Source organism: Globicephala melas, chromosome 9 (genome assembly GCF_963455315.2).
Source record: "Globicephala melas chromosome 9, mGloMel1.2, whole genome shotgun sequence".
Lineage (NCBI taxonomy): Eukaryota > Metazoa > Chordata > Mammalia > Artiodactyla > Delphinidae > Globicephala > Globicephala melas.
The window spans coordinates 4678998-4703786 of record NC_083322.1 but is presented as its reverse complement, the minus strand read 5'-3'; the positions used below and the strand labels follow the sequence as shown (position 1 = coordinate 4703786).

Below are 24789 nucleotides of genomic sequence, written 5' to 3'. Positions count from 1 at the left end.
TGGATGTGGTTTTACACCATCAATATTTCTTTAGATTTCTCCAAGTGCTTACTATTCTCTCTACTCACTATTACTTCTTACATTTCAGGCTTTGGGATCATATTCTTCTCCTTGAAGTCCATCTTTCAGAAGTTCCTTTAGTGAGGCAATTTTGGCGGTAAATTCTCAGTTTCTGTTCATCTGAAAATGTCTGTTTCATCCTCATTCTTAGATAATCCATACAGAAGAGTAGTCTGCATCAAAGTTTTCTGGAATGATATTAATAATCCAGCATTTGAGAGCTGAAAGCTGACAACTTTATACAATGGAAGTGATAAGGTGAGCACTGTCTTGACTTTCTGTAGCATTTATCAGATGAACATCTGAAACATCTTTCATATGCATGTTTTAAATGGTCTCCCTGAGAAGTGCACCTATAAGAAATGTATTTTATGATCCCCCCTTTTAAACAAGTAAATGGGATAACTATCCTAGGATCCGTAGTCCTCACTCCGGTTATTCCTCTGGCCCCATCCAGCATCCCCATTATCCGCCACCTGTGGCTCAGGATGTGCCGCTTCTACCCCTTTAAGGTTGGTTCTTTTTACAAGTATTAATTTTTCTACAGTGTTCAAGAAATCCCATTGGTATAACTTTTAGTTTAAAAGACTTTTTTATTAGCCAGGATTAATTCCTTCCAACATGTTAGATAACAAATCTTTTTAAGATAACTAAGTCTTTGGTCTGACACATTAATACATAATTGATAATTTAAGTTAATATAAAAGTTCATTATTTTTTAATCATGTTCCTGAAGAATAAGTTATAAATCTGTGAATAACAGCCCATTAAATTAGCACTTCATTTATACAGAGGAGAAATGGAAACTCCTATCATAGCCAAGGCCAGAATTCTGCTAAGAGTCGCTAAGTTTTTCATAAACACGTGTAACACACACCCAGCGCTTGACAGGGAAGGTAGCTGAATTTTCACATCTCAACAGCTAAAAGGAGAAGTCCTCTTAATTACAGCAAGAGATTGTCACTCTTACTGATCACACACTCTTATGGGGGAAAAATAAGCATATTCCCTCAACATACAAATATTTATAAATTACTTATGTGTAACATGTATTGCATGTAATAACATACAGAAAAACATAAGCTGAAAAAGGATGAACTATGGATAAAATATGTAAATATTTAAAAGTATATTAATGGCAAGAGAACATTTATTGATGGCACACAGGTAAGCGGGTATGAATGACAGTAATGTGATCCAATGTAATTTAACTTGACAGCCAATTAGAATGCCATCATTTTAAATTCCATAATGTGGCTAAAGAGCAAATACTGAGCCTAGAGGGGCTGTTAGTCTGACGCCTGCCAACAGTTTGGTTCCCCCTCAACCCACAACAAAAGTAGTTCCTAGACAAGGATTTGCTCATTAGGGAGACAATCCCAGGAGCCCCATGAGAGTGGGGAAGTGAGAGGGAAGGATGGGAGGTAATAAACAGTGAGTTAATGGACAGATTATTGCTGTACGTGACTGGGAATCAGTCCTACCAGGGCCACCCTGAGAAATGTGTCGTTGTCCTCACTGAGGGCTGAGGAAGCAGGTGCATTCACCTACCGAATCCTGACCCTCACTGCTTAAGGACTGCCAGGTTTGGGCCCCATGCAGCAGGCTCTGGCGTCCAGAGACACCTTCAGAAGTCTTTGGGTTTGGGGAACTGCAGGTAAGCTCCAGGAGCTCCAGGTATGGACAGCAGATGCTACATCTGCTGTGCCTGCATTATGAAGATGATCCTTTAAGCCCTTATAAAGAATCTTCGTTAGATAAGTGAACGTACAGTTAATTTTAACTAAATAGGTTACATATAAATGAACATACCTGTGAGAACACCACTGTCAATTCTTCCCACTTTTCCCACAGGATACCTCAAATATACATGTGACATAAGGCAATCTGATATATAGGTTGAGTGAGTGCCAGGGTCAATCTGAATATCAAATATTGATATAATTTAATCTTTTCTTAGATTAAAATATATAAATCAAAGTTCTAAAATTTTCTTCCTCTTCCACAATACACTACCTTGTGTGCCCCTGGAGGTGCATGCTCCCCTTTCTGGTCATTACTGGGCCAAAGTATATACAGCCTTGTCCAGCTCTCAGCTGGAAACATTTCAATTCATTTCAGAGTATGTCTGAAGTATTCTAAATGGGTAAGAAAACACAAGTAACATACAGTTACTATATAGTTTTAGCATTTATCTATCACTTAACGAGAAAGATGAAAATTTCAATATTCACAGAACTCCTTGAATGGGTATCTTATTTCCCTGTGTTTTAAAAATTATACAGAAGCTCAAGCATAATGCAGCTCCATCTTTGAATTCAGTAAAACAGATCAAAGTGCTCTGACTTTCCATCGTCTTTGGTGTGAAAGGCAGATTGGGTAGGCTCCTTGTTTTCATCCTCTTTACAGAAATAACAGCTCTACAGAAACATTTTCCAAATTTACAGCTTCTTAAAGGAGTTACATATGAAAAATCAGAAATGCATTTCAACTTTCCTAAACAAGTATTTAACTGAATTCCAGAAATGTGACACAAAGTTAGAATATTCCACTTTATTTGGACTGAAATGTATATCTTATTTACTTAGTCTTAAAACAACTTAATATAGCTTAATTGTTATTATCACTTTGAATAATCTTCAACAACCTAGGGAAGAAGAGTCTAAGGTTCTACTGTACTAGTTTAAGAAATCCATTCTGTATAGAAACACGGTTATGTTAAATTCCCTTAGAGTTTAAGAACTTTAGAATCAAACCCTTTTGGCCTATTAAAGACGTTTTAAAATTTGCATAATATCCTACAAAAAGACTATCTTATGATACATATCAACAAAACTCAACACCACTTTCTCCAATAATAAAAAAATGCTTTTTTAAGTTGTTACTTTTTAAATGACGTGAAACTAAAGAAAACTGGTTGCTCGTTTTGGAATCATCTTGTTTGGAGAAAAAGATTCTGTGCTTTACCACTTGTTGCCACGCCTTACACAGATAGGGTCTATAGTCTACATCCACATCACTCTGGCGATTAAAGGCACAAGAAGGCCCTTCTGCTGAGCTTGAGGTTTTCTGCATTATACTTTGTGTTGTTGCAAAAAGAGCCAACCGATACTCATTTACCAGCTTCTCTAAGAGTTGGGAACATTTCTTCAGAGTGGACTCCTGTAAGTGAACACTTTCTCCTCCATTGACACGGTCTATCCAATAAAAAGCTGACAGGCTATCTAAAATCAAAAGGCAGAGGGAGGGGTGGCTACAGAACATGGTTTCTAGCGAGTACAGTGTGAGGAGTAACTGGGTGCTACTGCTGCAGTGCACCAAAAAAAACCTCCCAAGGCAGTATTTGATTATTTCTTCAGAACTTTCGGATAGTCTGTGCTCAAGAATTGTAACAAGCCGAAGTATATCAAAGTGGTAATCTGTGTCAATAAACAAGACTTCTACTTCCAGTCCGCCTTCCGATTTTGGAAGTATACACCGTGCTGTTAAATGATAAAGCATTTCTGTTTTTCCTGTTCCTTCTGGGCCATGAAATTCAAGAATATCACCTGTGTAAAATTTAAAAATGTCAGTCAAAATGCAGCAGCATTTGATAGCCTACAATAATGACAGCCTACAAAATGAAAAGTGTGCAAAAATGTTTAAAAAGACATTTACTGAAATTTTTTCCTTTTGAAAGAAAATCTAAATCCATTTGCCAAAACGGATTTGTATAAGCAAATACAAATAAATAAGGAAATAAAAAGTAAATCACTAAATTTCACCTCTGAGAAAGGTGTTGGCTATTAATTAGCACAAAGAAAATTTGAAAAACAAAATGACATGGTTGAAATGGGCCTAAGGGAATCTCCTGGTGAGGGGTCCACATACACTCACACTTAAATTGGTGACATTACAGCACTAAGAATGAAGTGCCACAGATCTAGGGTCTTTTAAAAGCTACTGACTACTGCACACACCATTTCTGGTAGTTAGTTATCCCATATCCAGTTTCTCATTTTTCCTTAAGTATAAAACCCCAGTTTGGGGGGAAAGCAATGTGCCCAGCTTAAAAACGATTCTTCTCAGTTTTCCTTGCAACGAGAGGCCAGCAGGCAGCACAGCTGTAGCCAATGAGACACAGGTGGATGTCTGTTGGGGTTTCCAAGTTGTGCTGTCCTCACACAGGCACCACTTCTGTCTGCTCTGCCGCTCCCTCCTCTGAGATGACAGCGAAGATGACAGGTATACACTGAGAAGGGCAGACCCTAAAGAGGGTGGGGCAGGAAGACAGGAGGCACCCAGGACGTGGATGACAATAAGGAACCTCGCACACCAGCCTGCCTCCATACCTGTGCGAGAAAAATAAGCCACTTGGCTGGACTTCTGCTACGTGCAAGTGAAACAGTCCCTAACTAGGGCTTCTCAAAATTGCTGGCATTATGGGTGGAACAGTTCTTGATGGTACAGTTTCACACATACAAGGCAGTAAGGACCCACAGCTTTCAGGCCCTAAGGGCCAACTGCATCCCTCAGGTGAAAACACCCCTGCACGTTTCCAAACTGCCTTCAGTTACCCTTTGCTATATGAGTATCGCTTGATACTGTCTTGCTGAAATGACATCTGCACTGTGAATTATTTTCCTAGCATTATAAATCAAAGTCAACTACTCTAAACTTTGAAGACCCCAAATCTCTTTCTATATAGTTTCCAATAACTCTCTTTCATTGAGGACAGCACAGGTAAAATAAAACACCTGGGGAAACTGTCCAGCCTCCAGAGCTTTTCAAAATCCACTCTAAACAGTGGCCTTCCAATTCTTGTTTGCTTGACATTTAATTAGTTTTTTAAAGATTTATTTATTATTTATTTATTTATTTTAGGTTGCATGGGGTCTTAGTTGTGGCATGCGGGCTCTTCGTTGTGGCGCATGGGCTTTTCTCTAGTTGTGGCGTGTGGGTTTTCTCTTCTCTAGTTGTGGCGCACAGGCTCTAGGGCATGTGGGCTCTGTAGCTGTGGCACGCGGGCTTAGTTGTCCTGCGGCATGTGGGATCTTAGTTCCCCGACCAGGGATCAAACCCACGTCCCCTGCATTGGAAGGCGGATTCTTTACCACTGGACCACCAGGGAAGTCCCTGTTTGCCACTTAATTTACGGCTGAACTACATAATTGGAAACACTATGTTAAAAATGCAGATTATTAGGCCCTGAACAAACTACAAGTCGATCTGAGAATCCAGTTACTTTATTTCCTGCTATTCCTAACAAACCATTGTATGTTGGAACATTCACAAATAATGTGTAAGAAACCTAGCAATCTGTCACCATACCATATTTAAGGTAGTATAAAACTTCAGCCAATTTCCACTATAATCTTATATACAATCTGCAATTCAAAATTTTAATTAAAGACTCCCCCAAACCCCTGCCCCCAAGATTCCAGCCTCAAGGAGTAAAACTATTTTCATATTAACAATTGTTCATGGATGCCCTTATTAAAAGTTAACACAGTGACTAAAACTATATTCAATCCAGATGTTCCACTTACTCTCTCCTACTATATAACTGATGAGCTAAGTGGAAATCCTCCCTGCCCCCAAATAAAAATCTTTTACCGCCCTCTATTATAGAAAGAGAATAAGCTATACTCACTAGATGAAGAAACATTAACACCGAACCAATATTAATGATAGTGAAGGAAAGCTGAAAACACAGCTTAGCAAGATTAACCTGAAAGTGGTTTGGAGGACACGGAGGACCACGCAGAAACACGACGCGGAGACCGACAAGCAGGCCACACACAAGCACCTTCTCTCCTTTCCCCAGGAAAGGCAGCCTAAGAGGCTGAGAAGCAGTAACCAACCTTTTTATAGCGCTTTCCAAATGAAAAGGGACGGCTGCGTATCTCGCTGGATCCTAGTAACAACACTCTGAGGTGGGAAGAGCAAACTGTATCATCTTCTGTCATCACACTTAACATGCTATATCATTTTTGATGATTTGCTTGACTGATTCTATTTCTTGTTCACTACTTTAAGGTGGGGACTTGAATACACTATCCCCAGCACAAAGTACGGTATCTTTTGAATGCATTTCATCAGGTTACTTTCTTCTTAAGAATTTCTTAGAAGAAATCTAAATAATGAAAACGTAAGTTCTCATTTGGTGAAGAAAGTCAATTTTGGAACACGGCATTTTGAAAGGGAGCAGGTGTGGTAGGGAGTTACAGGTGGGGATGTGGGCGTTGGTTAGCAGAGTCGGCAGGTGTGAAGGCCAGCTGCCCCTGGGCCCGACTGTGCTGACACTTCATTTCTATCAAGTCTTCAGCCTCCTTCACTTAGAAGGTAAGGGTTAAACCTAAGGTAGTGATTTAAAAGTTCTCAGAGACAGGCTTGGAAGTGCTGTGTACAAAAAAACACATAAGTGGAGCAGAGATTTTTTTTTTTCTTTTTTTTGCGGTACGTGGGCCTCTCACTGTTGTGGCCTCTCCCATTGCGGAGCACAGGCTCCGGACACGCAGGCTCAGCGGCCATGGCCCATGGGCCCAGCCGCTCCGCGGCATGTGGGATCTTCCCGGACCGGGGCACGAACCCGTGTCCCCTGCATCAGCAGGCGGACTCTCAACCACTGCGCCACCAGGGAAGCCCAGCAGAGATTTTTAATTCACATAATCATGTAAATATCCTAACAAGAATTTAGCTTTCAAAAAAAAAAATTTAGCTTTCAAAATGGTAAGTTAAGATGTATCTCTAGGTGTCACAAATAAATATACCCTACAGCCACTACGATTTAAGATTCACAACAGTAATAAGAGGCTGGATATAGCAATCTAGGAATAAGTTACACAGAAATAGAGAACAGAAAACTCTTTGGGGGGGTGGGAGTGAACCTAAAACTAAGATAGAGGGCCAAAACTCAATTCTTTGGATAGATCCACAGTTAGAGAAGTCAGCATAAAGACAGATAAAACAGAAATTTAGTAGAAATAGTACTAAATAATACTAAATGCAGCAGAAAAGTCCTAAAAATAAAGACATGGCAGGGGAGGGTAGGAAACCGATCACTAAACTGGCCCTGGATAGTAACCGCATAGCGGTAAATGTGCAGCCTGCAAAAGCACATTAATGTAAACATTTTATGAACCAAACTTTGAAGACTCAGATACTCAGCAGATAGGCTGAGGGACTTCCCCGGCGGTCCAGTGGGTAAGAATCCACCTTCCAATGAAGGGGACACGGGTTCGAGCCCTGGTCAGGGAACTAAGATCCCACATGCCGCGGGGCAACTAAGCCCGCGCCCTCTAGAGCCTGTGTGCTGTAACTACGGAGCCCGTGTGCCACTAGAGAGAAGCCTGCGCGCCAAAACAAAGAGCCTGCACGCTGCAATGAAAGCTCCCACGTCCTGAAACTAAGACCCAACACAGCCAAAAACGAATAAATAAATATTTTTTTAAAGTCTATTATTAAAAAAAAAAGAAGTCAATAAGCTGAAAAGGCAGCACAGGGAGCAGTCACTGCCTCTAGAGTAAGAGCAAGGAGAGAAATCAGAGTGGGGGAAGGTAGGGACACATCAGGGACTAGAAAAGAACACAATGGTTTAGGCTCATTTAAAAAGTAAAAAATTCAGTAGCAGTTCCATGTGGCTGGAGAGTCAAATGAAGATAAATTAAGCTAAGAGAAATGTAACATATTCTGAAGTAAAAGAGGAGGGACTCCACAGAGAGCTAGAAATACTTGCTATTGGTCAGAGGGTAACTGAGATATCTCTGGATATTTTCTGGATTCTTAGAACGGGAAAAAATGAAAAGTTTGCCAAGTATTTTCTTGGAGAGAGGGGTGGTGCTCGTGAACATTTTTCATCGTAACACAAAAGAGAAAGGCTTTCCTACATGGTTTAACAAGGCTTTCTAAATCCATGTGTTAACGAGGGACTAGCTGGTGTGGTGTAAATATGGACTCCTTAGAGCCTTGGTTCAGCACAAGTTAAACTGAGGCAAAGTTTAAGGCTGGCTAAGAGATTATTAGGTAGATAGAAACCCTCCTATCCTTTTACAGATTACTAGCAAAGTGGGGGGAAAGGTCATTTATAACAACTGGGTAAGTAAAATCTGCAAACTTGGAAATTACACATGAATACTATCATTAACTTCTTGAACTAGATTCCCTGCAAATATGTTTAATGATGAACTGAAATCAATTTCACTGATTTTTATAAACATTTACTATCTAATCATAAGATCAAAAATAATATTCAGGGACCTCCCTGGTGGCGCAGTGGTTAAGAATCTGCCTGCCAATGCAGGGGACACGGGTTTGATTCCTGGTCCCAGAAGACCCCACATGCTGCAGAGCAACTAAGGCTGTGAGCTACAACTACTGAGCCTGTGCTCTAGAGCCCTCGAGCCACAACTACTGAGCCCTTGCACCGCAACTACTGAAGCCCACGTACTTAAGAGCCTGTGCTCCGCAACAAAAGAAGCCACCGCAATAAGAAGCCCGTGCACTGCAACGAAGAGTAGATCCCACTCGCTGCAACTAGAGAAAGCCCGCTTAACAGCAATGAAGACCCAATGCAGCCAAAAAAGTAATAATAATAATAATATTCAAACATTATGTTCTGTAGAGGGGACACGGTCCTTTTAACTGCATCTGAATCACTATCTCGTAAGTTTCTGTGAGCTGTTAAAAAAATCTCACCCTAGTCCAGGCAAACTACTGCATATTACAACTGGTAGTTAAAGGAAACAATCCCCCCAAAAAACCCCCCAAAAAATCACCTCTACAGTTTGACATTAGACAAATTAAACTAAATCAGAAAATCTGGATGGTTTGGCCTTGATAGTTACTCTCACAAATAGAATGAGTAAGGGGTTTGGGTAACAGATTGTCGGAGTAAGTTTACGAATTTAAAGAGCCTTCAAAATAAGTAAAAGAAAGAAAAGCCAAAAAAATACACCATCTAGGTACCAACCTACTAATTGTATAACAAATATGTTGAATTTGTAGAGTACAATCATTATAGTACTGAAGAGGTAATGAGTCTGTATATGGTACTGAATAAGTACTATCCCAAAAAAGTATTAAAAATATGTTTTACAACAGCATTAGAGACCCCTGTAACAGCTAAATCGCTTACAGCTTCAACTTGAGCTTCCCTATAACAGTTTCTGATAAACTGCTGTTGTTGATAAATTACTCTTATAATCCCAGTCTTATGTATGCTGTTGCTCCCATGAATATTCATCTAACCAGTTTTATAGCTCTAAGAGCTATCATAGTTTTAAGTAAACTTTTTTGTTAGTGACTGAACATAATGGTGTTTTTAAAGTTTCTATAAATGTAATATTCAAATGTATAAGCTGTGCTTCAAACCTATTTTTTTTTTGTTTTCATTTTATTTATTTTTGGCTGCACTGGGTCTTCATTGCGGTGCGCAAGCTTCTCATTGCGGTGGCTTCTCTTTGTTGGGGAGCACAGGCTCTAGGCGCACAGGCTTCAGTAGTTGCGGCACGTGGGCTCAGTAGTTGTGGCTCTCGGGCTCTAGAGCACAGGCTCAGTAGTTGTGGCACACAGGCTTAGCTGCTCTATGGCATGTGGGATCTTCCCGGACCAGGGTTTGAACCCGTGTCCCCTGCATTGGCAGGAGGATTCTTAACCACTGCGCCACCAAGGAAGTCCTCGAACCTATGTTTTAATGTCAGTTTCGTAAGGTTCAACTTAATAATATCCTTTCTGATAGAATAAAAAGAGTTCAATCTTTTGTCTAACATGTTTGATCAAAATTTGTCATTTATTATTGATAGTTTAGAATTTTTTTTTATCTAACAGATATGCTCTATAGGAAATACTAAAAGGAGTCCTTCAGGCTGCATGAAAGGACAGCAGTAGACAGTAACAAATCCAAATGAGTTAATAAAGAACATAGGACTACATAGGTAAATATAAAAGACAGTATAAGTGTTTTATATTTTTAATTATTTTTTCATCTGATTTAAGATTATTAAATTATTAAATAATTATTAAATTATTTTTATATTTTTAATTATTTTTTCATCTGATTTAAGAAACAACTGCATTAAGTAATTTTAATGATTTTAACTAAGCAAAATTTTAAGTGTGTTTAAGGGCATACCGTATATAAATATGTAATTTAAAAGCACAAAGGAAGGGGACAGGAATGGAGCTATACGGTAGCAAAGTTTTTTATAAAATATTGAAATTAAGATGGTATTTAATCCAAACCAGATTGTTATAAATTAAGATGGTAATTGTAATCCTCAGGGCAATCACGAGGTAAATAACTCAAAGAAAAAAAAAGTAAAAATAATGACAAGGAATTAAAATGCTACACTAGAAAATATCTATTTAACACAAAAGAAGACAGTAAAGGATGAATAGAGAAACGAAAGACGTAAGACACATATAAAACAGATAGCAAAATGGCAGTCATAAACCCTATCTTAACTAATAATAGTAATAAATGGATTAAACTGTCCAGACAAAAGGCAGATTGACAAAATGGAATAAAAAAACATGATCCAACTATAGGTTGTTTACAATGGGCACACTTTACATCTCATGTCACAAGGCTGATAGTAACCAAACAGTAACCAAAAGAGAGCTGAAGTGGCTAGCCTATTATCAGACAAGGTATACTTTAAGGCAAAAATTGTTATTAGAGTCAAAGAAGGACGTTTTGTTTTTTTATTGTGGTAAAAGATGCTTAACACCATTAACCGTCAGCGAAATGTAAATCAAAACCACAATGAGGTATCACTTCATACTCACTAGGAAGGCTATAATCAAAAAGACAGACAGTAACATGTTTGCAGGAAGTGGGGAAATTGGAACCATTATACACTTCACTGGAACCACTGGAACCATTATACACTTCACTGATAGTGGCAAGTAAAATGTGGCAATTCCCAAGCAGCTACTTTGGAAAACAGTCTGGCAATTTTGCCAAAGGTTAAACACAGAGTTACCATACAACCTAGCAGTCCCTCTCAGAGGTATTATCCAAGGAAACTGAAAACATTTCTCCACAGAAAAACTCGTACACAAAATGATCATAGCAGCATCAGTCATAACAACCAAAAAGTAGAAACAACCCAAATGTACACACCAACTGATGAATGGGTACAACAGAATATTATTATTCAATAAAAAGGAATGAACTACTGATGCATGCTACAATATGACAAATCTTGAAAATATTAAGCAAAGTGGAAAGAGTCAGTGACAAAACACCACATACTGTATGATTCCAATTACATGAAATGTCCAGAAAAGGCAAATCTATAGAGGCAGAAAGTAGATTAGTGGTTGCCTAGAGCTAAGGGATGTGAAAGGAAATGGGTAGTGACTAGTAATAGGCAACGGTTTCTTTTTGGGGTGAAGAAAATGTTCTAGAATTGATTGTGCCGACAGATGCCTAAGTGTGCAAATTGTACACTTAAATGGGTGAACTGTATCTCTTGAAGGCTGTTATATTAAAAAAGAAGAAAACCACCTAAGCACACTACCTTCTTTCTAGTTCTCCCTAGTGTAGAGGGGCCAGTAAAACAAGTGGGTATTATTCTCCCTATCGCAAAAATATTAACAGAGCTACCAAGTACCGAAGGACTTTCCCGTGATTCTCAAACTTGTAAAGAATAAAAATAAATAACAAAACTCCCATTAAATACTGTGCTGGGATAAAAGAGGTTTTCATACTGAAGACTTAACTGCAAATAAACCAAACCCCATCTCATCTGACACAGATAATGAAGGCTTAAAAGTGTCTCATAAAAAAAAAAAAAAAAGTGTCTCATCATCATCTTTCTCAGTTTTTAATTTCACAGTGTAACCTATATAGGCTGTTGCTAGAAGTGTGTGTATGTATATGAACATACGTGGGGGAAAAACTTGTTTTATAAAACTTAATTTATGACACTATATTTTGGCTTGAGATTGTGTTTTTACCATGCACAGGTGAATCTTCATCAGCAAACAGATGTGGTTCTATTTCTTTCAAGGAACTTCTACCTTCCAGTCGGGCAAGGAGCTTGCGAAAGGGAAAAAAAAGAGAAGGAAAACTCATTGTTTAAAAATATAAAATCCTAGAAATCGACATTTATTCAATTTTCCAAAAGTCTGTAAGAGGCTTTTCATCATTTTGAGGATCTGAAGGAAATTATGAAATAGAAAATACAGTTTAGGAGAAAAGTTGTGTTCATTTATTCAGAAAATACTTTATTTTTTGTTAATGTACCATATACAGTTGGTATAAAATGAGTCCCTGCCCTCAAAGAAGCTGATAGGGTCTTTGGGACACAGCACCAAACTGCTAATTGCAAAGTATTTACCTTCCTTACTCATTATAATTATCTTTCTCACTCTGCTCACCACACTTGTTATCAGGTATCAGCTTTTAATCTGTCTGCCCATTATATCGCCAGCTCCTTATCTAGGGGAGGGAAGTGGGGGGGGGGGTAAGACAGAGAGAAAGGTGGAGAAGAACTTCCCTGAGAAGCTCCCAGTGAATTTGTCAATTCGTGAACAGGGCACAAGCAGGCATACCTGGCAGATGGGACATCAGCACAGTGTGTGGGTAAACTATAAGCATATTTGAATTGCTAGAGCTTGTGGCACGAAACTGGCAGGAGATAATGAAGTCCTAAAAGAACAGAAGTCAGATCACAAAGGGTCTTGGATGTCACCTTTAGGAGTTTGCTCTTTGGCTTGTAGATAAGAGCAAGGGGTTTTAGAAGCAATCTAGAACAGTTAAGAGTAGACAGCTAGGTCTTTGGGCCTGAGGTTTCTCATCAGTAAAGTGAGCAAAACAAACTATTTCCCTCACAAGACTGTTGAGGATTCAGTGTGTTCCGAGAGTGCCTGGCACAGAGTAAGCATAAGCTATTATTATCTGCATTTCAAACAGATCATCTTGGTGGCTACCGAGGGGATGGATTTGAGAGCAAAGCCAGATGCGGAGAAAAGGCTCAAGTTCATCACACTAACCTGGAGAAGTGCCTGTAACAAGACAGAAGGAGCTAGAACTACAGGAAGCAAAATTCCAAGACAGACTGAAATGTCAACGTGGGAAATATAACCAAAGTTGATTCTCAAGGTTCTAAGGAAACAGTACAGATTTGACAACCCTTCTAAACAACAAAAACCCGTATCACAAACGAAGAAAAGCAGTCATCCTTTGTGGGTTTTTTTTTTCTTTTAAACAGAAGCAAAAGTTTTTGAAAGAGTTCCTGCAGTGATGAAAAGGTTCTATATATTAATTTGGCAAATATTTACTGAATGTCTACTATGTACAAAGCACTATGGCAGGTAAAATGGAGACTACAGAAATGAAGATAATTAAGCTACCCTCAAAGAACCTGCAGTTAGGTCCTCTAGGAGATGAGATTTTATCACAAAACAAGCTAAAGACTGCTAACTACACTCAAGAGTGCTTTGAGTTAGAACAGAGCTTCTGAGGGCAAACCTGTGGTCAATTATTTTCATAAATATTAAGACATTATTTGTTTTTCTCACTATGCTGACACTTGCACTGATGGTGCAGCAGCAAAGGTGGGTAACACTGCTGGCACCCAGCTCAATCAAGGCAGTGGCATCAAACCATATTAGTGCACACGGTACTCTTCACCACTCACAGAAGAACAAAGAAGCAAGCGAAACTATTTTTGCATAAGAATGTTTTTGATGTGGCAGTAAATAAGTATTGACTCCATATTAAATCATAACCTTTGAGTACTGTTGAAAATATTCCCTGTGACGACGTGGGAAACATATTAGTAGGAAAGAATTTAACCTTGACCAAAGAGAGGTCTGGCCTTTGCCCTTGGCTCCTGGGAGATAATCTCTAAGCCTCTTGGAAAATCCTGCTGATAAAAGTGTCTTTGTTTACCTGGGGGCCCTGAGCCACACCAGATAGTCTCACAAGTATCTTCACCTAAAGGTGAGGGCTTTGGGTCAGCTCAACCTCTGCACAGTGGCTGGACACAGAGGCCAGCTGGTTGGGGGGCTGACCATGTCTACATGACAAAGCCGCATAAACACTCTGGACACCAAAGTTCAGGGGAGCTTCCCTGGTTGGCATACTGTCCCCCACTGTTGCTGGGGACAGTCAGCACTGTCCACACTCCACTAGGACAGGACAATTGGAAGCTCCATATTTGGAATTCTGGATTTTGCCCCATTATGTCTCTTCCCTGGGCTGATTTTAATCTGTATCCTTTTGCTGTAGTAAACTATAACCATGACTAAGCTTTCAGCGTATTCTGTAAGTCCTTCCAGCAAATCACTAAACCTGAAGGTGGTCTTGGGGACCCCCAAACATGCAATTAATGTCAGAATGAGTGAGGTCACGAGAACCTGGAACTCTGCAGTTGGTGTCTGAAGTGAAGGCAGTCTTGGGGACTTCCCCCAAGTTCACACACAGACAAGGAAAGCACTTTTGCTCCGAACTGAAATACAATGGTTTTTCTCTAGGAAAAGCACTTGTGTGATTACCTGAGCTGCATACTTTTTCATAAAACACCCTTTTATTTGAAAGAATGACTGACAGACAAATTAGGATTACACAGACTTTGTTATTTGGCAGACGTTTTACTGAAAACAAAGAAAGTCAGCTGGTCACTTTAAGGAAACTGACAGTATTTGTTGCCAATGATAAAATTTGAATTTTGGAAAACTTTTATCCACTACCGTGAGCTTGACAGCATCCCAATACTTAAAGCATTGGTGAAATCACTAAGTATTTTAAATTTCTCCATTTCACTGACAGATATAACCCACATAAACAACAACCTTTTGGTTATGGACGTTAACCGGAACTGCTGTGGTGACCATTTTGTACGACATATACTGAACCATTTATTATGCTGTAACTCAGTCCTCAAGCCAAAAAGTATGAGAACCACTGGGTTAGAAGGTTGAGGGTCCAAAAGAAGAAGACAGAGAAACTTTCGTGGACAAGATGGAACACATGAAATGACTATAAAATGTTTTTAAAAGCATGTATACAAATGACCAACATCCTCATCAGAATGATTAAAGTGAGAAGTTACTCCAACCGTTTACCCTTACTGTCACTGCTCAAGATATTTTAGAATTCTCCTCTGGAGAATTCCTTGTAAGACAGAATTCAGAAAAGGATTAGAATTTTATTGACAGGACTCTTAGATAAAAATGGTATTACTCCTCTTATCAAACTGGCTGACTTTGCCGATTTGCATCTGACTTTCCACTATTACTAAAAAGTCAAATTCATTTTCAAAGGATGAAAACTACCTATCAATGAGAAATTTCCAAACAGTGTTTTACAATGCCAAAAGCAGAGTATACCGAATACAGAGGAAGTGAAAGTACCTCCCAGAATTTGGAAATAGATTAACTCTGACAAAAATAGATAATATTAACAATTTATAGAAGTCACTTGATGGGATGAGATATCTTACAAACCTAAGCAGAAAATATCCTAAAAATTTGGCATTAACCTGACCATTATGTAAACTAAAATGAACGATGTTGTCCAGATTTGAGCAATAAGCTGAAAGAAGCAAGGTAGAATCAATCTAGAGTTTCAGAAGGGCAAAGAGTAAATGAACCCAGGGTAAAGGGAACCAAAGTAAGTTCTGTTTGACATGAGAGTTTAATCCTTTTAGGGTAGATTAACGCATCAGGCAAACAAAGCAGGGTGATGGTAGCTATTAAGATAATTCAACTATTTCTCTTGATTCTCTAAGCAACCTTTCTGAGCGCAAATTTCCTAACTGGGAAAGAATACACAGTGGACACAACAATTTTACTCTATTTGGCAGTTCACTAATATTGTAAATTAATAGATTTGGCATTTGGTTTGTAAATCAGTATCTGCCAGGTTTTATTATCATAACAATAGCTAACTAATAATAGCTACTATTTGTACTTGCTGTGGTACATAATTTATATACATTATCTCTTTAATTATCACATTAACTCTATTTGTTATCATTCTATTTTTCAGATGAGAAAACTAGTAGACGCCAGAGTTGGGATTTAACTGAGATCTCTGGCTCCCCAAGCCTGGAATTCTTCCCCTGTGCTACACAGCCTCAGAATCAGTATCACTGAGTCTGAAAAAATCTGAGTACAGGGATGACAGTTTTTGGACCTACTCTGCCGAAGATCAAACCAATCTGAGGTCCTGTCTAGGCAATTATCTGGTCTCTCTCGACCATCTCTCTTAGCACTCCCTCTAACACCACAAGGAACCCCAAATGTTTTCAACAGCAACATCAATACTGGAGCTAGTATACGGTCTGCAAAAGGGGTAATAGTCAATTATACAGATATTATTTGGTAAAAATTTCAAGCAAGTCAAGTGTATTCCAGGAACTGAGTAAGGTGCATAGATACAACACCTTACTTACATAGATACAACAGACACAGTTCCTATCCTCATAGAATTTAATGAGGGAGAGTCAAAGGTTTAAAAAGTACGATAAAGTATGGTAGGTGCTATAATATCAATAGAAATAACATGGGGCTCTGTGAAGGCATAAAAAAGGGATAGTCGATTCTAATCTGTGTGAGAGGCAACTTTAACTCTGAAAGAGAGATTTAGCATGTAGTTCTTTCAGGCACGTACAAAATATACATTGATAGAGCAATGTCCTTTCCCTATTCTCTCAATTAAATGCTCTAAGGCCTAGACTATTGAAAGAATGAAAATTCTACACATTCCTCAGGGCCAGCTCCTTCCATGAAGCCATTCCTATACTTAGGAACACATTACCTACCAGTCTCCCTCATCTGGATCTAAGAGCTTGAAAGGAACTGGCTCACCACCAATTCCAAAATGCTTTACATTTGGCAGAAACTTAGTAGCTACCTATTAAGTTGAAGGTAAACAGGTCACAGGTAGGTAGAATTGGGGGAGGATGGAGAGTAAAAAGAACCTCCAACTACATAGATTTTCACATGTTTGGACAATCTATGCAAACTTCTACTAAACAAAAGTCCTTGAGTATTCTTACAGCTTTCATCAAAGTTCTTAACACTCATTAACAAAAGTCTGTTTTATAGACAATCATATAGCTTCAATGCCTGTTAAGTAGAACACGTACCATACAGATGTTTTAAAACATCATTTGGTTATGGAAAAGCTTACACTAGAGCAGGAAGGAGAGCTTAAAGATCAAATTAACCAGAAATGAATGACATTAAGGCAAACATGTGTATGTAATTGTCATTTGGATAAAGGCTCATTTCCCCTGACCTTTTGTGATTAAATCTGTTTACAGATGGACCCCAGCAGCAAGGTTTCAAACCAGTTAAGTATAAAAGTCTACCTAAAGAAGCAAACACTCTAAACCAAATATTCCCACCCCCGCCCTATAACAGGTCTGGATTTCCACTACAAACTGAATACAATTCTCAGTAGTTTTATTACATATATACAGAGGAAATTCACTCCAGGCAAATCTGTGTTAACTATAACATACAGAAAGTAAGAGAGGAGTTGGAATGTGTAGGATGGCAAGGGAAAGCAGCAGCTATGTTAACATGTATGTGATCAGTGCAAAATTGGGCCCTTACCATGGTAGTCCCTTAAATTCACGGACTAATTCTTTTTCACTTGTGAAATTAGGCTCCTCTGCCACTTAGAAAATTCAGTCGCCCTTCAGGGCAGAGTACTGGCCTGGCTCTTAATAAAGCTTTCGTCTAAACTATATGGAAAAGACAATTGTTACTCGAATACTAAATCATAAAAATTCCATTGTTTCTAAGTATAGGCCCCAAAGAGCTGCTGCCTTTACAACTAATATTTTTTAAAAAGCAATCACCCGGGGCTTCCCTGGTGGCGCAGTGATTGAGAGTCCGCCTGCCGATGCAGGGGACGCGGGTTCGTGCCCCGGTCCGGGAAGATCCCACATGCCGCGGAGCGGCTGGGCCCCTGAGCCATGGCCGCTGAGCCTGCGCGTCCGGAGCCTGTGCTCCGCAACGGGAGAGGCCACAACAGTGAGAGGCCCGCGTACGGCAAAAAAAAAAAAAAAAAAAGCAATCATCCTATACGAAGGAAAAATAGATATATAAAAAGTCAAGCAAAAATTACTATATGTACCTAAGAAACATTCACTTCTAGCAGAATTTATAAGGACTAAATTTTAAATTTATGACATCCTACCAGTTAGTAATTTCATTAAATGCATAGTTAAGATTTCACTAGGAAGTTATATCAGACTATGCTTCAAAATGTCATTTAGACAGAATAATCAACTATATGCAAGATCCCAGAAAGAGACAATAAAGCACAGAATCAAAACTGCAGAAGCTTAACACTGGAAGGACACTTACCCCTCCCCCACCTCCCTTGTATGTGAGGACCTCTACTGGAGAATACCTCTGGTGTATGCTCCCATCCTCCTGTTCTCTCTTCCCCAGGGAAGAAGAGGTTTTTCTAATGGGTTAATTTGAGAGCAGGAACTAGACACACATTGATTGGCCCCATCCTGGGTCCTGACAGCTTGCCTGCAGGAAGTGCATATTCTGCTGTTTCTAGTGTAGGAGGAGGGGTGCTCAGAAATGAGCATTTGGCAACATGAAGTTCGACGGTAACCCTGACAAGAGCACTTTTGGTGGAATATGGAGACAGAAGCCAGATAACAGTGGGCTGAAGAGTGAACGAGAGAAAAGTAGGCTCAGGCCAGAGCACAAGGGAGGAGGGCTCTACAGAGGAGGAAGGGAATGGGGCTGGTAGGGGCTGGTGTGTAGGGAGTCTTCTGGTTTGTTTTGTGTGGACTGCTTTATGTTAGGATACTGATAGAAGTGATTGGTAGAACGAAGACTGCAGATGCAGAAGACAGAAAAAGTGGGGATACCTGCAGGAGTGATGTCCTTGAGGGAGTGGAGTGGGGTGGATGGAATTCATATCACAAGTGGAGAACCTGCCCTTTCTTAGAAGCAAAAATATTCTACTTTACAGGAAGGAATTCAGAGAAAATCAGTACATGTACTTTTTATCAATACAGACTTGATGAAAAACCAGGAATTGCTATATTACTACCCGATAAAGTAGACTTCAGAGCAAAGAAAATTACTAGAGACAAAGAGGGACACTACATAATGATAAAAGGATCAATCCACTAGGAAGACATGTGATCCTAAATGTGTACGTATCAGACACATCCCAAAATACACGAAGCAAAACTCATACAGCTGAAAGGAGAAACAGACAAACTCACTAGCTGGGACTTCAACACCCACTTCTCAGAAACCAAAAGACTTACTAGAAGATCTGAACAACACAACCAACAGGATCTAATTCATATACACAGAACATTTGACCCAACAATAGCTGAGTGTACATTTTTTTTCAAGTGCCCATGGAACGTTCATCAAGCTAGATCACACCCTGGGCCATAAAACAAACCTCAACAATCATAAAAGAACTGAAGTCATACAGAGTATGTTTGACTATAATGGAAACAAACTAGAAATCAGTAACAGACAACAGGAAAAAATAAGGGAGTTCCTGTGATTTTTTTTGTTTGTTTTCTCAATGACACATGAGGCAAGGCAGAAAGGAGAAGGAAGAGAAGGGAAGGCATGAAATTTATCATTAAACAATTATTGAGCACCTACTGTGGGCTAAATATTGTTCTAAACACTAAGACTTAAAGGAGTAATCCCAACAGAGAGCAGTCACCACCCTTCATTGGCAGGGGTGGGAGGTGGGGAGGAAGACAACATATAAACAATATAAGATGTCAGATGTGGTAAGTGTAACGAAGAAAAAGAAACAGAGTAAAGGAATAAAGATTAACAGTAGGAAGGACCTCCTTATACTGGATGGAAAAGCTTCTCCTCTAAGAAACATGAAGCAAGTGAAGAGGCGAACCGTGTCAATTTCTGAAGGCATTGTAAAGGCCCTGAGGCTGAAGCACACTTGGCACATTCAGGGAATAGCAAAGACAACAGTGTGTCTGAAGAAGAGTGAGGGAGAGTGGAAGAGGAGATCAGAAAGGCAGGAGAAGAGATCCGAGGCGGGAATGAAGGGCAAATCATACGATCTGCAAATCATGCATCAGTGGAGGAAACAGGATTCTGGATATTACTATAAATGATACAGGAGCCTCTGGAAAACTTTGAACAGTAGAGTCTGCTTACATTTTGAATGGATCACCCTGGATACTATGTGGAAAATATGTTAGAATAAGTGTGAACAGGGTGGAGCAGAGCCGAGTTAGAAGGTTACTGTGATCAAGCAGGTGACAGTTCCTAGGAATAGGAATGGCTGCAGTAAAAAGCAGTGAAACATGGTCAAATCCATGACATATATTGAAGGCAGAGAAAACAGGATGTGCGAATGGATGTGGGCTGATATGAGAGGAAAAGAGGATTCAAGAATGACTTAGTTTTTGGCTTGAGCGACAGGTAGAACAAATTCACCGTTTGACAAGATACGGAAGGCCTGGGAGGAAGCAGGTTGGGGCTGGGTGTACATGTGTGGTGGTAAACCAAGACTGCAGTGTAGGGCATATTAAAATTTTTTTCATGTTTTCTCTGCATCCAGGAGTCAATCATGATGAGCATGTTAAGTCTGGGATGCCTATGAGACATCCATGTGGGTATGTCAAGAAGATACTAGAACACGTGTGTCTGGAATTCAGGCGTAAGGTTGGATTTGATGACAGGTGTTTTGTACGGAGAAAGTGAATTACTTTCTAGAAAAACACAAGTGGACTGGGAGTCCACTTGAAGTTGATGGTTACAAATTTAAAATGAAATCAGTCGGCCTGGTTGTGATTTTCTTTAGCAATATTCAGCTGAGTGGGTAGACAGTGAAAGTAGACAGCTGGGTTTAACCGCAGTTAGGAAAGTAGGTTAGGATTGAAAGGGACAGGGAAGTTGAAAGTACTTATAATGGAGGAACGGTAATGATGGAGCACTGATTCTATTCTGGGTAAGAAGGGAAGCAAAGAGAGACGGGGACAGATGTTGTTCTAAGTCTACCATGCGAGACCAGAATATTATTAAATGCTAAATATTTTCTTATTTAATATTTGCCTCTGGCAAAAAGGCCACCCTGAACCTTTTCTAAGAAAAGAAAACCAGGGAATTCTCTGGTGGTCCAGTGGTCAGGACTCTGCACTTTCACTGCCATGGGCGTGGAGTCAATCCCTGGTCGGGGAACTAAGATCCCAGAAGCCGCACGGTGTGGCCAAAGAATAAATTTAAAAAAAAGAAAACCAGTCATTATTATTAATAAATAGTTATCAAGTGTTTACCGTGCAGGGAATACTGTGCTTAGGTGAAAGGACACATAGAAATATAGGGACCCACCTCCTAGGAGTACAGCTGAAAGACAACTGAGAAATCATCATCTACCGCCCTCCTTTTACAAAGGTAGAAGCCAAGGTTTAATAACATCCAAAATCATCCAGCTTGCTCCCGGCTGAGCCAAGACTACAGCCATGGTCCAGGGTTCTCTATCTCAGCCCCCAAAATGATGCCATTAGAAAACCTCTGGGAAAATGTGTAAAAATCCACCCTGAGAAATGATAATTGGGATGGAGAAGTCTCCTACTTTTCATCTCAGCACTACTGGAATTTTCTGTCATAAGCATGTACTACTTTAATATAAACTATCATAATAAGGTTAAAGAGAGGAAACAGTATGTTGTGCACGACAACCAAAACTGGACACTTTGAATCTATCCATTGATTACTTTTAAACGCGAGGCATTTTCAGCATTTTTGAGAAAATGTAAAGTACACCAGGGGTCCCCAACCCCCGGGCCTCGGAGGGGTTTGGGCCCGAGGCCTGTTAGCAGCAGGTGAGCGGCGGGGGAGCGAAGCTTCATCTGCTGCTTCCCAACGCTTGCATTACCACCTGAACCAACACCCCTACCCCCACCCATGGACAAACTGTCTTCCACGAAACCGGTCCTCGGTGCCCAAAAGGCTGCGGACCGCTTTAGGACACCACTACTTAACAAGGATGCGCAAACGAAGCCATTTGGTGGATGATACCAAAATACTGCCAAAATCTTTTCTAATACTGTCAGAGGAATGTAAAAGTAAAAAATGCCATTGTTACTGTGCAAAAGTAAGGTAAAGAACAGATATTCTACTGTAAATTGCATTCCAATGTGTGTCTTTAAACCAAGGGCTCCTTATATAAGTTTTCCACTCAGCTATCTGGCCTACCCTAAATTGCATCCCTAGAATCTGTTAAAGGAAAATAATTCTTTGCGACTGTTTTCTTGGAAGACATGTATGAAATGTCTCTTCCCTACTACTCACAAGATGTGGGAAAGGTTAGCTATTTTATAAGGTGGTTATTCTTGTGAATTAAAAATTTAAAGTAGTTTATTTCAGGACTACCCTGGTGGTCCAGTGGGTAAGACTCCACGCTCCCAATGCAGGGGGGCCTGGGTTCGATTCCTGGTCAGGGAACTAGATCCTGCATGCATGCCACAACTGAGTCCACACGCCACAACTAAAGATCCCGCATGCCGCAACTAAGACCTGGCGCAGCCAAAATAAATATATAAAATGATAAATAAATAAATATTTTTTAAAAATAAAAAAAAATTAAGTAGTTTATTTCAGCTTCTTGGGATAATTTGTGACCTCAGATATCTTCCTCAACACAATGCCTCCAGGGAGGATCCATCTAGTAGACTGATGTACAAAGAAAGACAATAGAATCCAAAGAAATTAAGCCATGGCCATACAGAGCCCAGCACTTAAGGGAAAAGAGGGCTGCTTAGTTGGTTTTGATGACAAAGAGGAAAAAGAATGAAGCGGCACCAACTGCCCAGCTCCCTAATCTTCTCCCCTCCACCCCACTGTACTCCACAGTAATATGAGTGAGCTAATCTTGCTTAGGATCTCCAGACGGCCGTGGCAGGCAAACGATATGATGCTAAATTCTTTGTTCAGTGCGTCGACTGCACTGGGCTCTCATTTTTTGGATGTTAGGCTTGTTCTGATTGCAAAAGTCATCTGAGTTTAACCTGCGTTTCAAATTATCATTTCAATCAGTAAGGTTGTAACTGTAGCAGTTCTTACAGGGAGCAGCACCTCTACTCTGAAGGCCCAAGGGTTGGCAAACTATGGCCGGTGGGCCAAATCCTGAAGTTTAAAAAATAAAAGGTTTACTGGCACACAGCCATGCTCGTTTGTTTACACACCTCTGGCTGCCTCCACATTAGAACAGCAGAGCTGAAGAGCTGTGACCGAGACCGAACGGCCCACAAAGCCTAAATATAGACTATCTACTCTAGTCCTTCACAGAAAGAGCCTGTTGGTCGTTTAAGAAGGTATCGCTTCCCCTCCCTCCTCTGTATAAAAGATCCTCCATAACCTGCCTCTGCCTCTGCTTACTTCCCAACACTGTTTCCCCACTAGCTTTGTCCGTCTACAGAGAACCACTTGCAGTTCCCCTAAATCAGTGACGCCCTTGCTCAAGGCAGAACCCACATACTTCCAACTCCCTGCCCCGAATGCCACCCCCTCCTTGCCAAGCCACCGACCATCCAAAGGTCCCTAAAAACCTCAGCTGTCCCCTCCTCCTCCCAGTTAGTCTTCCAGGCTGCCCGCCCCTCGACTGGACGGCACGATTTACCAACCGTCCTGTAATTTGTAGGCAGCCTCCCTTACTTGTCCTGCAAAAGCAGAAGCTGTTTCTTGCGTTTTTTAATCAGCGGTTAACACGTAATAAGTGCTTGATACTTGCCGGCTGAATTCCTGAATAAATCTTTGCAGACACCACATGGCTTGTGTGGCCCTGGATGCTCAGGCTGGAAATGTAAGCTGCGATAGCGAGGCTGAAGGCCCTAAGCAAAAGATGTACAGAACAGAGGCAACAGGTGGAGCCACCTACTCAGATACCACTGTTCTAGAAAAGTCTATGAGCACTCCGCCTGGCGATCCCCTGCTTTTTCCTAGCCTCTCCTGCACACCGTACCATGTCTGACTGGTTCACGCATGACAGGTTTGGCCCGTAATGCTAGCGGTCTCGGGGGCCGGCTCCGGGGACACAGGTTTGGGGGGCGGGGCTCTAGGCTCGTCGGCGTCCGGGCCCCGCGCGCCTCCTCCTCCCCGGGGCGCCCCGGCCTCCCGCGCCCTCGGGGCTCCCTCGCCCGCCCATGGCCCTGTTCTCGTCTCCCTAGCTCCCACCTCGGCAGCTCTCACCTCCGTCCCAGACTCAGACCTATGGAAGTCACTACACATCGCCCCGGAGGCTCGGCGCAACAGCCACTCAACTTTCCCGCCAGCGTCGCCATTTACTGCGCGGCCTCGGCCCCGCAGCCAGTCAGAGACGCTAACCCGCTGACCCGGGCGCGAGCATGCGCACTGCGCCCGCCCTCGGCCGGGGAGCCGGCGGGCATGCGCAGCAGGGCGTGCGACCGCCCCCCGCCCCGCTCACTGACGTCAGACCACGTCTCCTAGGAGACCGGGAGGTAACTGGGGATTTTCTTTTCTTCCCTCTCATAAATTTCCATTTGTTTTTATTGGGTAGAACTAGCAGCATGTATTTTTTTTTAAAGTATTAACAGAACACTTACTGAGCAAACGGGCCTTTTTGTTCATTCTTGGGTTAAAAGCCTCTGGCTGGCTGTGGGTGTAGTTTATGGTTGATTCTGAATAAACGAAAAAAGTATACTAAATTTAAACGAATTTTTAGAATAAAGCGAGCCGGCAGATATATCCAGTTCTTTTTGGAGGTAGAATAATTCTATTACTGTTTGTTATCCAGTG

At 40.7% G+C, this 24789-nt stretch overlaps 1 protein-coding gene across 1 annotated transcript; it reads right to left on the bottom strand.

Moving 5' to 3' along the window:
* Positions 1 to 665: 665 nt before the first annotated feature.
* On the bottom strand, positions 666 to 24343 carry XRCC2 (X-ray repair cross complementing 2). Its single transcript, XM_030854281.2, has 3 exons — positions 24223 to 24343; positions 12004 to 12085; positions 666 to 3608 (listed from the first exon to the last, which is right to left on the bottom strand). Exons 1-3 carry the CDS (start codon positions 24259 to 24261, stop codon positions 2887 to 2889), a joined length of 843 nt encoding a protein of 280 aa, XP_030710141.1. The 5' UTR covers positions 24262 to 24343; the 3' UTR covers positions 666 to 2886.
* Between the last annotated feature and the right edge of the window lie 446 nt (positions 24344 to 24789).